This window comes from Lonchura striata, chromosome 1, assembly GCF_046129695.1.
Source record: "Lonchura striata isolate bLonStr1 chromosome 1, bLonStr1.mat, whole genome shotgun sequence".
In the NCBI taxonomy this organism is placed as follows: Eukaryota; Metazoa; Chordata; class Aves; order Passeriformes; family Estrildidae; genus Lonchura; species Lonchura striata.
Window position 1 is genome coordinate 124,697,979 of NC_134603.1, and position 15,994 is coordinate 124,713,972.

Genomic DNA, 15,994 nt, shown 5'->3' on the forward strand with positions numbered 1-15,994 from the left:
CCTGATATGAATTACTGCATTAGTTAGGCAATTTCCACTCAGTAGCACTTTCTTACTCAGGGTACTAAGCCACCAAAACAAGGAAAGAGTATTTTTTTTTTTTTCATTACTGTATGTTACATTATGTTTAGTTTGCATTTAGTTTTCTACCTTCACTGAAATCCATCTGGAAACTTTTTGTTTTCTTTACTGAGCTCAGTGCTTGTCACACCTGGAATATTGTGTTCAGTTCTGGTCTCTGGTGTACAAGCAAAATGTGGACAGGCTGGAGAGATCCAGCAAAGGGTCACAAAGATGATCAACAGACTGGGCAACCTGACATATGAGGAAAGGCTGAGACAAAAGGGTTGTTTCATATCAACGCTGGGGTCCCTGACTTGGGAAAAATGATGCACAGAACTCCAATAATTTCAGGAGGCTAATGAATTATTTTATTATACTATATTACACTATAACTATATTACACTAACAAGAACTGCCACTAACTAACTATATCACTAATAAGAAAAACCCTTGACTCTCTGCCAAACCCTTGACTCTCTGCCGAAGCTGTGACCTGTGACCTAATTGGTCAATCAATCCAAAACACCATCGCCAGAATCCAGTCAAGCAATCACCTTGGGTAAAAAAGCTCCATACGACATTCCACATGGGCACAAACACAGGAGCAGTGAATGAGATAAAAATTGGTTTTATTCTCTTTTCTCTGTTTCTCTCACAGCTTCTCTCAGGAGAAATCCTGAGAAAGCTAAGTCTCTCTCTGTTCAGAGGGTATGTGAATAGCACAGATTAACCCTTGAGGAAAGGTAGCTTTGGAGCACCTTATCACCATGTTCCAGTATTTAAAGTGTGGGTACCAAAAGGGAGACTCCCTTTTCACAAGCAGTCTCAAGAAAGGGGTGAGAGATAATGGGTACAAGCTACTCCTGGGGAGATTCTGATTGGACACAAGAGGAGAAATTTTCACCATAACAATCAGCCATTCATTTTTTACAAGGAGAAGAATCTCCACAGGGAATTCCCCAATGTTGGACATTTATGATATTCAGCTGAACAGGCTGCTGGACCACCTTGTCCATACCATGCTTTTGACAAGAAAGGTTTGATCAGATGATCCCTGAAGTTCCATTCCAACCTGATACTCTATGATTTTATGATTGATAGTGCCAATTTTTTTTGTTTGTTTGTTTGTTGGCTTTTAGTGGCTAATGGTGATCAGGTGATAATACAAGGGTGGCAGTGGGAACAAAGGTCCGGTGTTGTATTTACACAGGCACCCCTGAAGGTCATGTGGCCAGGCAAGACATGTAATTCCATGGGAAACACAGAGGAGTGGTCAGTTCAGCTTAAAAATTCCCTTCCCACATATGCCAAGTGCTCCTGGGCACCTCACCCTAAGCACCAAGGTGAGGGCCAACAGAACACCAGGAGGTAACACAAATCTCTATGAAACACACTTGATGCTGAACCTGAAACCTGGTATTTATTTGCCAGCTACCAGATAAATCACACCTCACCCCAACACAATGCCATATTTGGGCAGCACTGCCCACACTGGAGTACCATGATGGGGGGTTTTTTGGCACAGAGAATTTCAGAGTTGCAAGTATTGCAGTGGGCTAGGTTTGTAGGGATGGAGAGAGAAGATAGAATTTCCTGTCCTGGAAAACAAGATAGGTGGGATCATCTAGATCTCCTCTTTGGTTAAATCAATGTTGGGCATAACTGTGATGTACTTCACAGAAATTGCCAAAGGTAAAGGTGGACAGTCTTTTAAATGTTTGACACTTACTTATGTACATTTCTCATTATTTCAAACCCACAATAAATAAAGGAGAAAATATTATTACCTACTTTCATGGTTATTACTTCTTGTTTTTCCTGGCACTTCCTCAGATTCTAACATAAATTTCAGCCTTTGTTTTAGAAAGAAGACACGGTTTCTCATAGTTAGAGAGAAAAAGATGAAAAACTTAACCCTGAAGTCAAAATGTAGGAGTCAGGCCAAAGAAAACTGGTATTTATTTTCATTTCACAGCTCATTTTTTAAGTCTACCCTCTGATTTGCAGAGCTGATACAATGTTTTTAGTGTCCTGCCCTGTTAAGAATGGTATATGAAGTACACAAGGAAGCTAAGAACTAAGCACACTGGAATTCTATGGCAGAGTTGTGTCTGCCCCAGAGAACAGAGGACGATTTTAGAACAAAAATAATATCACAGAGTGGATAAATAAATATTGTGTGAATGCTTTGCTTTGCTTCTGTCTTTGAGAGCTCATCAGGTAATAGCTTTTCTATACAGATGAGTGTTCTCGAATTTCAGGAAATCTCAGGTAATTGAGTGGAACAACTCAGCACGAGTGTTTAGCCTGCGCTAATTCTTTAACTCTCTTTTTCTCCCCTAAGGTACATTTGTAATGACAGTACAAGCAACATAAGATTAGTTTATCATTGTTATCACTACTGATAGTGCAATTTACATGGTCACTAGTATACATAGAGAAATACTAAAAATTAGCAGGAATTAAAGATACTGTGTATCATATACCTCACTAACTTCCAATTTTCATTTTAATTACTCAAAGCAGAGTACTCCGTGTAATCTGCTGCAGCAGGTCCTGGCCTGAGGTTGAAGAATACCTGCTCACTCCAGCAACTAGTGGCCATCCTGAAGTCCCTCTGAAGAATATTGCCTACTACCATGTGTAGCAGCGGTTTACCCTGTGTCTTGGGTTACAATGAAAAAGTGTAACCAAAATATGTATTTTGTGGCCATCTTCATAAACTGTTAAAACAGGTGGGGCAGTGCTCCTTATCTCTTCTATGACTCATCCCTGATAACTCCCTCTCTCTCTGCTAATGGGCCATCAAGGTCTCCCAGCATGTCTCGTAGAATTACATCTCGTTCTGAGATGCCCCGCCCAGGGGGAGGAACCAAGCATTCCTACCTGGATATAATCTGAGACTTGTAGCACCACAGGAGCACTGCCACTGGATTCCCAGAGGACAAGAGCTCAATACCCATCGCTGGACTGCAAGAGAAAGATCAGATCTTTTTACAGGATCGCTGCTTTGACAAAACTACATCCATCACTCCAATGGGACTGTAGCCACAATTTAATCAGACTGCTACCATCACAGGATGTCAGGTCAAATTCTGACTCTGTCAGTTTAAGTCAGTGTTTCTGTACTAGTGCCTTTATCTTAACTTTCCTATTAATTTGTAGTTCTGACTTGGAATTTCCCACTGGTTTATTTTCAGACTAGTACAACCTGGGCCCCCAATCACTTCTGTGACTTTAAATTGCTCTTAGTCATTACAATTCCACATGCAGCAATATAGAACCATCACCATGTCTGTAAGTTAATGTGTTGCTGCTGAAAGCTATGTTTGCCAATTCTAGCAACACCAGAGTGTTTAGTGAAAAGGAAAATTGTGTTGTGCTTTGCTGAAGACAGTGTGACCACAAAAGCTGACTGGTCTTTGTAAGCTGGTAACACTTTGCAAACACATTTATAGAGTCCTGGAACTTGGTTGCATTGATGCATCTCTCCTGGAGGCAACAGCCATGTGGAAGCATTTGAAAAGTGGGAAGGACATCTAAATAGATTAAACCTTAATGCTGATTATCTTCCAGTTTGGAACTTCTTCATGTGCTTTATTATGCATTGTTTAGTCACAGTGTCTAAAGAAAAGAAGTGGTGTATCAGGAACCAGACACCATCATGCACAGACTGGATCCTGACCATGCAGCAAGATACACATCTGTGAACTAGAACTACTTAAGAACAAGGGGAAGGTGCTGCCATCCCTATACTACTTAACTTCAAGTGTGTCTAAGGCCCCCATTAGGCTAGTGATTAAACATGTAAAATCCAAAAATAAGAAAATATAAACTTGGAGATAGTTCACTTTGTTCCTGTTCTGTGGATCTTATGGTACAAACAGAAACTGTTAATAACCCCAAATGAGAGAGGTTCAGAGGGCAAGCAGCCCAAGGGTTGGGATTTATCACTGTGCTCCTTTACATGGCCTCAGGCAATGCTAGATGTCTCTTTTCTGGCACAAATAATTTCAGTCTTGTCTTGGTTTATGAGTTACTTTAGATGTTATTTTCTGTTGTTTTGCATATTGCCCAAACAAAGATGTTACATCTGTTTCATTTAAAATTACTAGTTCAGGCTTACAGCCAAGCATCAAACCAGTTTTGAGGAGTTAGCAGAATTAAGCAGTGACTTATTCCTCTGCATTTCAAAAATGCCTTTAATTTTATTACATTTGTCAATGTAAGCACTAAAGTTTTAAGAATGGCCATTCTGAAAAGATCACCTCTCAGAACACTGCTTTCCCAAGTTATGAAGTCTGTGATAAATTATTTTAAACAGTTTTGAGCTGAGTCTGAGGCCACAATAAATGATGCCTTTATCTTACTTTGCACAGAAATTACTGCAATAACTGTGACACCATTGTTGTCCACACTACAGGGAAGTTATAATTCAGTTTTAATAGTTTAAAACAATGCTTTGTTATACCAATGACATGGTTGTTTGTTTTCATTTAGTATGTTATGTTTTGGAATGCACAAATAATTTATTTAAATAAAGGTATATACAAATCTGATGAAGGAGAGAAACTCTACAGAATTCAGTACAATGGCTGCATGCACTGGGGATGACACTATGATTTGCTTCAGAGGTGGGGAGTATGAACTGAAAACTAGGAAAAGTTTTGAAGGTGTGCTGAAAATCCCATCACCACATCGAAGGGTCTTCAAACCTGCAACACATATAAATTTAAAAAACCACATTAAAAACATATTAAAACCCCTCTGAAAAAAATCTGTGTTAAAACTGCCTAAAACATTCATTAATAGCAGCAATGAGAAATGTATATGCATATTTGCAATTTAAAATTGTATATGTGACTCCAACAAAAACAAATGCATTATGAATTGCCAAAAATCTGTACTTGATTGTAAAAATTGGTACCAGAACTTGCCTGTACATCCTGCTACCACGTTTTACATGGCTGAGACTAGCTACAAAGCTGCCTTACACCATTAAATAGCACTTAGTGAAATTAAGCTAGAAAACTATGATATGTTGAGATACAGATTTCTTAAAGACATATTTTTCACATTAATTCAGGAGTAAACAACTTCCAAAGAGAACTCATTGAGCCAAACAAAATCACATCGTGCTGTAAGCACCTTTAAACAAAACCCAAGTTTAAAGTCACCATCCTAAAATAATATTGTGGTATTCCACTGCTCAATATCAAGCATTTGAAATGTATTGAAAAGGGTGCTGAAGGTAGGATTTTATCCAGAAATCCTCTGCTTGCAAACAGATGTTTTGTCTACACAGGAGGAAAGGTAACAAGTAGGAGAACATGGAGAAAGGCCAGGAGAAATGCATTTACCATAATTTTTCCATCGAAAAGTAGCACATTAAATCTTGATTAACTATCTAATCTGCCTCCGCAGTCACTGGAGAGACACGGGTGCCTTGGAGGGCAACTGAGAGCATGCCCATTTTAGGCAGGAAAGCTCATTATGGAATTACCCATCCCTCTGACTGAATGCAAAGGCAACCTATATGAGCACTTCTTACTAGATATCTAATTTTTAAAGAGGCAGCATCAGGAGATATACAGCCTATTACTGAGTATTAAACATTTTCCATCACTCCACAAGACAGGCAAAATCAGAAACATGCCATATCACACATTTCTGACATAAGACCTTACCAGCCTTCATGTCACAGCACCTCCTTTTTTTAAATCTTTAACTTCATATTTTGCAATTACTTTCTAAAAGAATCTCTCTAAACTTTCTTCATATGGTCAGACATACACCCAGACTCCAACATCCTTTGGGGTGTATTTTAGTCATCAAAAGTGAAATGTCAAGCCAGGCCTGTCAAGCTGAATACAATTAAGTTATTTATCATTATCTCAGTGTTTAGTTACAAAGTTCAGTTCCCACAAAATCAGGAGGTATCTCTCTCTGTCACTGATTCACTGAGTACAAATTACATTTGCTCCATAACTAGCTTTTTGTGTAACAATTTCTAAAACATTTACTTAATTAAATTTGGAATAATAGCAGCCTGCCTTTCATTTATTCAGCCTGGCTTCCTGCAGAAAGAAGGCTTAGGCAGCCATGCTGTGTGTCCAGCTGTCTGACCCTGCATGCCTCTTCTCACTTCCTCCCCAACTTTCCCACCCTTTGGAGAATTTCAACCAAGTCAAGGAGAGGTACACCAATTTTAGAGATTTGGTTCCTGATGTGCCATGAAACACAGGACTGGATAGAAAGAAAATTTAATTGCGTCCTCACATGGAGGAAAGAGTTGGAGTGGGCTTCAGAATCCATACAGAGTTTTATCCTAGAAAACATATTCATAGGAAACTAGGCATCATTGTTCCCAATACTCCCATAACTGTCAGCAATGAGTGAAAAATACCATACTCAGTTTAAAGTGCTGTTACAGGGGGTAGGAAATAAAAATCTGCTTCTCATCAATTCTTGATCTTAACTGCAGACTAGTTGGTTATTTTGCTCATGAATTTTTGCTCCCCGGTGTGTTGTAAATACCACTATTGAAACAATAATAATAATCATAAAGTTTTGTGATAAAGGGGTGAAAATTACAGAGAATATTAGACTATTAGGGAGCTATATTAGAGAATATGAGTACTAACTACCCTGTGTTGCCTCAGATTCAAGATAGTGGAAATTTCCCATTATGTGAGGGCTCTCCCTTGTCATTACCAAACACAAAATAGTCTAACACATTTCACTGCACTCCATGCAGTTTTTCAGATAAGCATCTGCAGAGAAAATTGCATCCCCACAGCTGTGGTTAGTCATCAAACCATCAGACAATGCTCTCCCTACACACAGAACTGCAGGCCTCACGGATAGCCTCCCTGGATGGCAAGCAGGAATTTTGGGTCACTTTCACTGTTATGATCATGTCTTAAATTCAATGCTACAGGCTATTATGTTTAAGTACTCGACTAGTCTAGTTGAGCCTTTGCAGAGCACTTGTTTGAAGACTCCTGAGAAGACAACTGCATAAAACATTTATTTCTGCAGTAGAAGTATTGTCAGCAAACTTCAATCAGTAATGGCTTAAACTGAGCTCATTCATGCTGGATTGTGAGTAAAACCAGTATTTTCCTTCATGAGCCAAAACTACTCCTGCATCTTACCTTTTCAACATACTTAATTTTCAGCTGTGCAAATTGCAGGCACTAGTACAGTGTCTTCCATTATGGCTAAATTGTCATTACCTAACTAGATAAATACATTATGTACATTTGAAACCAGAGTGCTGCTTGGAACACCACTGTTACTTTAGCCAAATGCAAATGGAAATATAAAGGCCTTTTTTCTCTTTGTAAAACATTAGATACAAAACCAATGTGAAATACTGTATTATAAAGAAAAGTCACTGCTGTGCATTTGTGTATGAGTTAATATAGGTGCATATTTAGCACTTATACATTTTTAGAGGAAAAAAATTAAACTTGTGTGAGGAGCAAATGAGTAGCAATATGTCATCTTTGGAGCTCTAATATGTAAGGAATCATCATCAGACATCAGCACACAATTCTATGTAAAAATGCCCAGAATGAGGTAAGCATCGTGGGAGTGCTCCCTTTTCTCTGAATAACAGGTACAGCCTGTTCCCAAAATTAGCAAATTAGGAGTTTGGACTATATCATACCTGGTAAGGCATTTCTTGCATTCATAGATGGTCCTATCTCTTGGGAAAAAATGGAATTAAAGGTTTGTTTTTTTTAAGGACATGATTAACCAGCTTTCGATGGTACCTTTTCTCCCTGTGAATCATATTTTTTGATAACAAATGAGACTGTTAAATACAATGCTTCATACATACCTGGATCTAGGAATGTTTTCTGTGCTTTCCCTCAACAAGAGGTCTGAGATCAGTGTATCTGGGCTTGATCTCTTTCCATATCTGAGGAAAAATTTTTAAAAGTTATATTTTTGTATACGTCACTTTTTACAAATGAACACAGAGTAGAAAACCATTAGTGATATCTTTCTTTTCAGGAAAAAAAAAAAAACTGAGCAGACATAAATAACACCTTCCAGCAATTTATTTTGGCTTAGCCATGTGAGCAAATGTTAATTCGTGTTTTATTTCCGGGTTTTTTTCTACATTTATTTATCCATAATTATTTTACATTATTATATTGAGAAACTCTGAATATTTCTTAATTTGATGGCTGCTCCTGGATATTCTAGGACCTTGCACCTTACTGATGAGAGCATGGAGGAAGAGGGAAGAAGCTGTGCATGATGTGACTTTCAAGCATGTCATTCTTGCCTGCAATCCCAATTCTATCATTCCATGAACTTTCTCATTGGTTTAGATCATACTTATCCTTCATCAGAAATTTTGCAAGATTTTTTAAGATAGCCAGAACATTTGGAGCTGCCAAACACATAGCACATTAGTTTGCAAATACTGAGCTATCCCAAGGTAATCGTCTTTAACTATGTGGCTATGAGAATGAAATCTTGCTCTTTCAGAGTTCTTCAGCTAGATGGGATATCAGGAGCTACCTTTGTCCTTTATTTACACAGCAGCTGGCTTTCTATTTGCCTTTTTCTTTTTTAATCCTGAATACTGTACATCACTTAACAGTTAAAAGTAATTTCCATTACTTGGGAAGGAATTTGATTTCCTGGGAAAACAGAAGTGGCAATGAGCAGCCTGCTTACATCACTACAAGAATTCACTAGCCTAAGAGTGATACGTATGAGCACGTGCTCCCTTGGTTGGAAAGAATTAAGATCACAGTTTAACTTGTGTGTGCAACTTCATTCTGAATCACAAAGTACATTAGCAACTTTTGTGAATGCTGCTTGAGTGAAATTTTGATTTCAGAAAAATGAAAGGTGTAGTTAACTTCATGTATTTTACATGTAGTTTGCTTACATTACAAACGTGTAGTTAAGACTTACATTTTATCCATTACTATCATGATGTTTCTCCAGTGACCTCAGGCATTCCAGTGGTTTAGTTTAGCAAAAAAAAAAAAAAAACCAACCCAAACTACATTTAGAAAAAACTAACAGTTTTAACTGTTGAGTGCATTGATTTCACTTAAATGGGGAAACATACTCCACTTTTCAATTATTTTCTTCAATCCTTTGTGTTTTTACATTGGTTTAATAATTTTAGGGCGTCACCTGTGCTCCAGAAAGACAAAGCATCAGATTCAGCAATTAAATTTCTTAATCTGATCTGACTGAAAGCAGGTATTTGAAAAGAACCAGCCAGACACAGTAAAATGCTATTACAATAGTGCAATCAGGCATGATGCTGAATCAAATACCTTGCACTCCATCACCATCAAGGGATTTCTTTCTTCTTAGTTCCCTGCTCCAATTAATATGGATGTGACTTGGACTTCAACTGAGGAGAAAGCTAATTTTCTATTATGTTAAAGAAACTGATTTAACAAATCAAAACTTGCTCTAGCACCTCACACTTGGACAAAACTCCCACTAATCTCTCAGGAAGTTTTGCCTGAATAAGAAATAGGTAGCAACCACCCAGAGTGCAGAGATTCACTCAAATAATGAGGACCACTATGTTGGGGAGATATATATTTCACATGGGTTCCTTCAAGCCACTACCTGTGCTGGATGGACCCACCATGCCCTCACACAGCAAAGCTGCACACAAGGTGTTTGCAACCAGCTGCACTGCCCAAAGAACACCCATTCTTGCTTTGTCAGTCTCCTGTTTACCCTGTCATTTTGCCCCTGGGAAACATCCTTGCTCCTGACTTGCTAAATAGGGGTCACAGACAGAGTCAATCTCTTTTTCCTGATGCAAATGCCTGGAGACATCCTTGCTCCAGCTACTTTGTGCCTTGCTCCTTGAGATACACATTTATCAAAAATCATGGCTGTTTTAAAAGACTTAAAATATCATGATTCCAAGCCAGGTGAAAACACCTGGTCAGTTTTCATACTCCATTTGAGATATCAAGGCCTAGTTTGGGGCATGATGATAAGCCACAGCTCCAGCTGAAGTCAAAGAGATTTAAGGAGTAAACATACTTAGTCTGAGTAAGGACACAGTATGTCAGGCTCATCAAAATCTCAAAGCTTCCTATGGAAACTTAATGTTAGGATTCAAATCCCGTCAATGTCCAATTCAGAAAATTAGATGCATCTGATTCAGAAAATTGTCAAGAAACCAAAGGAAAGGGAGATGTGCTCCCGTGCCCATTACAGGGTGTTGACATGAAGCAGGAGCAGCACTGCCCAAGTCATACACACTTTAATATACTCTCTGCCCTGCCTACAGTTCAAGCCATTTCCAGCAGGAATGGCCTGACTGCTTTGCTACAGCACAGAAGAGCCACAGACTCATGGAGAAGCTGCAAGTGACAAGAAAAGAAGATAGTTTGTTAGCAAGAGGAAGCACAGGTAGCAGCAAGTAGCAGGAGGAGGAGGAAGAGTAAAGATGGACTCTGAAAAAGGTCTCCTGAACAGTGTGGTAGAGAGATATGAGGCAAGGACCACAGGACAGCTCAGGAAATGAAGGTGGAACTAATCCAAAGACACACAGACATCGGTAGAGCAGGAGTCTGCATCTGTCCTGGGCTCTTTTTTAGGTTAAGAAGACCTGGAACATAAGGAACAAGGGATCTCATCAGAATCAAGAAGCCTGCAACTGGTCTCATGATCTGCACCATACAAGTACCTGTTTATCTCAGGTAACCTCACAGGGGTATTAAAGCTGACAGGCTTTAATACAAGGTCTAAATACAAGAAGAGAAGGATGGTCTGGAAGGAAGAAGCTCATTGAGCTCAGGTGAAGACTCTGTGGGTCACAATAGCTCAGAGGGGAACAGCACTCAAATGTTTGAGTCAGGTCAGAAGCAGAAGGCAAAAAGATGAGCCAGAAGCAGGGGGTAGTGGTGGGGTAGGGGGGATGGTATTCATAATCACAAAAACATCAATCAAGGCATGGCAGATGAACCTAAAGAGAGAAAAAAAGAACCATCAATCTCCTCATCTCCTCTTACTGCTTCACCTCACCACCTACAGACACCAGGTCGGGCGAGATGCTGAGCACAACTTGCTCACCCACCTGCAGAAGGAGCAGGGTGAGCCCCTGGACCTCATCTTACCCTTGCACAGGGCTCCCAAGCAGTATAATGCACAAAAAAGCAAAGATAAGAAACTGATTTTTTAAAAATCTGTAAGAAGAGAGAAAACTTTGAGCACATGTGCTGAAATAGACCACTCATCCTTAGACCGGTCCAAAATGCTTCAAAAGTTACTGATTAATTTTGCAAGTGACTATTTCAGTACCAAAACAGGAAACCTCCATCAACTCAGTTAAATTTTCCAAACGGAGGTGGCAATGGCTTTATTTCTGGACTGTTAATTCACCACAGTGGAAAAACAGCACAACTTTTTTGATTTAGTTAATCTGTGCAGTCAACTTTTAAATGTGTATCACAAAGTTGCCATTGTAGTGCTTTTTTCTGCCAACTTTCTTGTACTTCCAGGTCACCTCTGCTCCTTTAAATACAAGGGTGGGTAGGAAATACGAGGAAAATCTCAAGAACAAAATTTAAATTTTATCAATCAGGAACAATAACTATTTCAGCTCATTTCAGACCCTAAGTCCACACAAAAGAATGAAACTGGTTTCCGTCTCTGAGTTGTGTACTTACAATTCATAAAATCAGGATAAAAGCTATGCAGTCAATATAAAAGCAAGCACACAGGGCACACACCAGAAGTGAAAGCTTCTGTGAAACAGAGAAAGGGGGGGAGTGGTCATTTGGCTTTGGGGATTTTTGCTTTTAAATATGACTTTGCTTTGGACAGAACCCATCTTTGAAAAGGGAGATGAAAGAAAGAAAAGAAGGGATGAGACACCAGCCTGGAGATCCCATCGCATGCAAGAGAAAATGGCAGCAGAGGCAGAATTTGAGAATTGGATTATTTCAACAGTAATCTAGACAAAAGGTTATTTCAGTGCAGACTGCAGACACGAAAGCATGCCTCACATGTGAACAAGTTGTGAATATTGCTTTAAAAGTTCAGAACCAAAGAACTGCGTTGCTATCAGCCTCCTCATCCATCTTATGCTCTTAGGGCAGTGGCAGACAACGTTGGGGGCTTGCTGGGAAAGCTCTCAGTTGCATGATAGCCACCCTTCTAATTTAATTCTTCAGACTTCTAGAGGGACAAATGAAAGCCTAATTTTAGACCTCTCATCTGGTCTTGATATTAAACAATAGATAAATATGTCAAAGTTCTTCTGTGTCACACACTACTTCGTGACCTCAGGGCAAATGTCTATCAATCACACAGCCTAACTAGACAGATGATTTTTTTTATCAAATAAGATTATTTTTTTATAATAACTTGCCTTTTTTTTTCAGTCTGAGCCTTTACCCATACTTTAACAAGCACAGTCAACCCAGAAAGCCTGTTTAGAGCCAGGGAGACTTGGGTTCCACACTCGTTGGGCTTGAGTTCTTGATCTTGAGAGAGGTTTTTTTTTAGGACTAGGGGTTTTTTGACACTCACAGGTGCATGAAGTAGCCTACATCTGGACTGCTACTTCTCCACAATGGGCACTTTTTCTTACCAAAATCTTCAATGGAGTCAGTGGCAGCAACAGAAGTGGGAAACTGCTCCTAGTGCCCTGTCTAGCTCTCTCCAGCTCCCAGGTTCTCTTTCCCTTTTGGGGGGCTCTCCCTGTGCACGCTCCTGCCTGCCAGCCTGTCTGTGCCAGAGCTAGAAAGGCTGAGAGAGCAGAGGCGGCATTGACACCTCTGCCCCTTCTGCCAACTTGGGTGGTGGAAATTCAGCTCCGGACCTGTCGGCAACTCAGGGCTTCACGGGCATTGCTCTCTAAAAGGAATCTCTGCACCGCGTCTTTCTCTGTGTCCTTGGGGAAAGCAGCGAGCGACACCCAGCTTGAGGGGGCACCCCACCTTCCTCCCCTGAGCCTCGCCAAGGAAAATTCAGCCCGGGGAGCGGGAAGGGAGATGTCTGCCGTCCCGCTGTGCCTACCTCTGCCTGGTGATGAGGTTGATGTAGTGCCTCAGCGCCGAGTAGTATCTGGCCATGTCCTCTGCGGGGGCGTCCTCGCCGGGGCTGTCCGGTTTGGAGGGGTACGCCTCTGCCAGCGTCCCCAGGCAGACCAGCAGCGACAGGGCGAAAGTCAGCACGGACACCCACAGCCTCACGGTGCCCTGCATCTGCAGGCGGGGCGGGACGGACGAGAGCTGCCGTCAGCACCTGCCCCGACGGCGGGAGCAGCGCGCCCGCCCCAGCGCGGCCCCGGAGCGGCGCGGCCCGTCCCCAGCGCTCCCCCGTTCCCACCGCCCACCCCGCTCCCGTGCCCGCCCGTCGCGGCACTCACGGCGGCGGCTGCAGCGGAGCGGCTCTCGGCTCGGCGAGGCGCGACTGCCCGAGCGTCGGGGCTGCGAGTGCGGGGCTCCGCGCCTCGCCGGGGTCTTTTAAGGCTTCCCCGGCAGGCAGGAGGGGCCTCGGGCGATCACGCCTCGCCGGCTCCGGTCCCCCCCGCCCCGCTCCGCCTGCCCCTGCCCCGGGAGGGGCACGGCGGACGCGGCCGGGCGGGGCCGGGCGGCACCGAGGGGGCGGGCGGTGCCGCGCCCCGCACGGCCCCGCACCGCCCCCGCCGCCCCGGGAAGCCCACCCACGGGCTGCCCCGAAATGTGCTCCCGCGATCGGCATCCTTCCCCCAGTGTCCCGGAGCGGCCGTGACAGCCTGGATGTCCGCAGCTGTGGGGCCGCCGCGCTGCCAGCGCCCGAGCTCCCCGGGGAAAGGGAGCTCTGCGGAAAGAGCTGGCCCCGCATCTTCGGCACCGGAGGAACCCCAAGCTTGGGCTTTGTAGCAGTGCTGCTGCCGGACGTAAAGCCAAGAAAGCGGGACGGTTTGGGACAACCAGAAGTACCAAATCAATGCCACAGGCTCAGACATCATACCCCTAAATGGGTAAATCGGAGACCCGCACAACGGTTTGTGTTGGAAGAGACATTAAAGACCAGATAGTTCGAAACCTTTGGGCCATGGACCGTGACACTTTCCATAAACCAAATTGCTCAGAGACCATTCCAGCGTGGTTTTGAGCACTTTCAAGGCACCCACAACAAATCTTAAAGCTTAACTTCCATGGGGACTGGCAGCAGAGCTGCAAATCTACCTCTCTCTACGCCTACTCTGCCCTCCTGTTCTGGGCTACCTTCTGAGTATCTGTTGTAAAGTGGCTTTATTCTGCTTCATTTACATGTCTCCTGTCCAGAACTGAGTCGGTGGGGAGAGATGGACACCCTGACAGTGATCTAAGCCGTCATACAAAAGAGATCTGAGATAAACAGATAACACATCCTTCTCCATTGATGACAGGAACAGCCTGGGTTATTGGGATAGGATAGACACCTGACTACTAGAGTGCCTGAAGTTGGGTAAGATGAATCCCCTTCAAACAAAGCTTCAGAATTTGTCAAAGTATTTGGTAGACTGGGAAAGTAGCCTTACATATTAGTAAAATAAGGTTAATTCTTTAGAAACAGATAATTTGATTAGCATCTTGACTAATTCCACTTGGAATGACAAATAATGACTCCCATCATATCTTACTTTTACTTTAATTTGAAGGCAAAATAGCAAACACCCGAGTAAGAACATTTGATACACTGACAAAAGGCTTCAGAACATATTCTAAAATGATATCATTTATATACTACTGTTAACTAATTTTTGTAGTTATTGTCATATGCAGTTATTGATTTAATAATAATACAGCAGATTCTGAAAAACGATGTTCAGTTTGCAAAAGCAAAGCCAGGAATTGTTTTCATCACTCCAGAAACAGAATCTCAATATTATCTAAGGAAAAAGAAAAAAAAAACAACAAACTAACAAATAAATGGTTCTTGCACTGTGTAGCTAAGCTCATGAGACTGTGTCTGTTTCCATCCATGAAAGCAAAGAAAATTCCAGAAAGCTTGATGTCAAGAGATATTTTGAAGTCTTCATGACTCCACAGTGCACTGGCCACAGACCTAACAGCAAGACTACAGGCTGCTTTACATCACATACTGAGAGAAGAATTTTAATATGTGTGAATAATCTTCTGTGCTACAGCCAGCATCTCTAGCTCCCAATTCCTGCAGATGTGTGCACAGGGTGACATCACATCTTACAAAGTGGCCTCACTGCATCCCCACGCCCTCTGTCCTCCCACCAGCGCACTCCTGCACATTCAGTGCTCACGTTGTCCTCACGTCAGCTCAACAGATGAGGCTGATGTGACAGCCAGATGCCTGTGATACTGCAAATGCTCTGAAGAGCAGCTGTGCTCTGGCTCCATCATTTTTCCTTTGCTATGCTGAATCCAATAGGATGCCTAAACCAAATCTTGTATTGATCCAGTTCATCAACTTTTATGGGGTGTGGAGGACAAGTGGTGACAGCACTGGAGATTGAAGCATCTGGGAAGGTGTGCCACATAGCTCTCACTAGCTTCTGCATGATTCTGGCACAACCATCTCCCACGAGTCACTGGAGGTGACTCTCTCACCATTAAACTCTTTCACCACTTATAACTGAGGTTGCTTCTCTCCCACTAGCACCACTCTTTCCACACTATCAGTCTTCAAGGCAGTCCAAAGAGGAAAAGGCCAACAGACTAGCAGCAGAGCAAGACAAGCACAAGTCTGGTGTCTGCACCCTTACTTGGGCTATAAGGAGCAATGACATTCCCCCACCACCACATTCCTGGGTATGTGTGTCTGTATTCCCTGGTGCAGCATAATGTCACATTGCCACATCTTGGCACAGACCACCACCCAGGCAGTCGGCATCTTCAGAAACCCTGGACAAATCCCTTCTCTTTTCCTAATGATGAGGTACAAGGAGCAAGCTTCTCCCTCACAGGAA

The 15,994-nt window shown here is 42.2% G+C and overlaps 1 protein-coding gene across 1 annotated transcript; it reads right to left on the reverse strand.

The window, feature by feature from the left end:
* Positions 1 to 4,487: 4,487 nt before the first annotated feature.
* On the reverse strand, positions 4,488 to 13,581 carry NPY (neuropeptide Y). The gene is made up of 4 exons (XM_021538048.3): positions 13,451 to 13,581; positions 13,099 to 13,286; positions 7,913 to 7,993; positions 4,488 to 4,778 (listed from the first exon to the last, which is right to left on the reverse strand). Exons 2-4 carry the CDS (start codon positions 13,284 to 13,286, stop codon positions 4,754 to 4,756), a joined length of 294 nt encoding a protein of 97 aa, XP_021393723.1. The 5' UTR covers positions 13,451 to 13,581; the 3' UTR covers positions 4,488 to 4,753.
* Between the last annotated feature and the right edge of the window lie 2,413 nt (positions 13,582 to 15,994).

Coding starts and splice junctions, on each gene's coding strand:
- NPY (XM_021538048.3), bottom strand. CDS start 13,286: ATGCAGGGCACCGTGAGGCTGTGGGTGTCCGTGCTGACTTTCGCCCTG. Junction 7,994..13,098: donor AACCTCATCACCAGGCAGAG/GTAGGCACAGCG, acceptor ATTTTTCCTCAG/ATATGGAAAGAGATCAAGCC. Junction 4,779..7,912: donor GAAAACATTCCTAGATCCAG/GTATGTATGAAG, acceptor TATGTGTTGCAG/GTTTGAAGACCCTTCGATGT.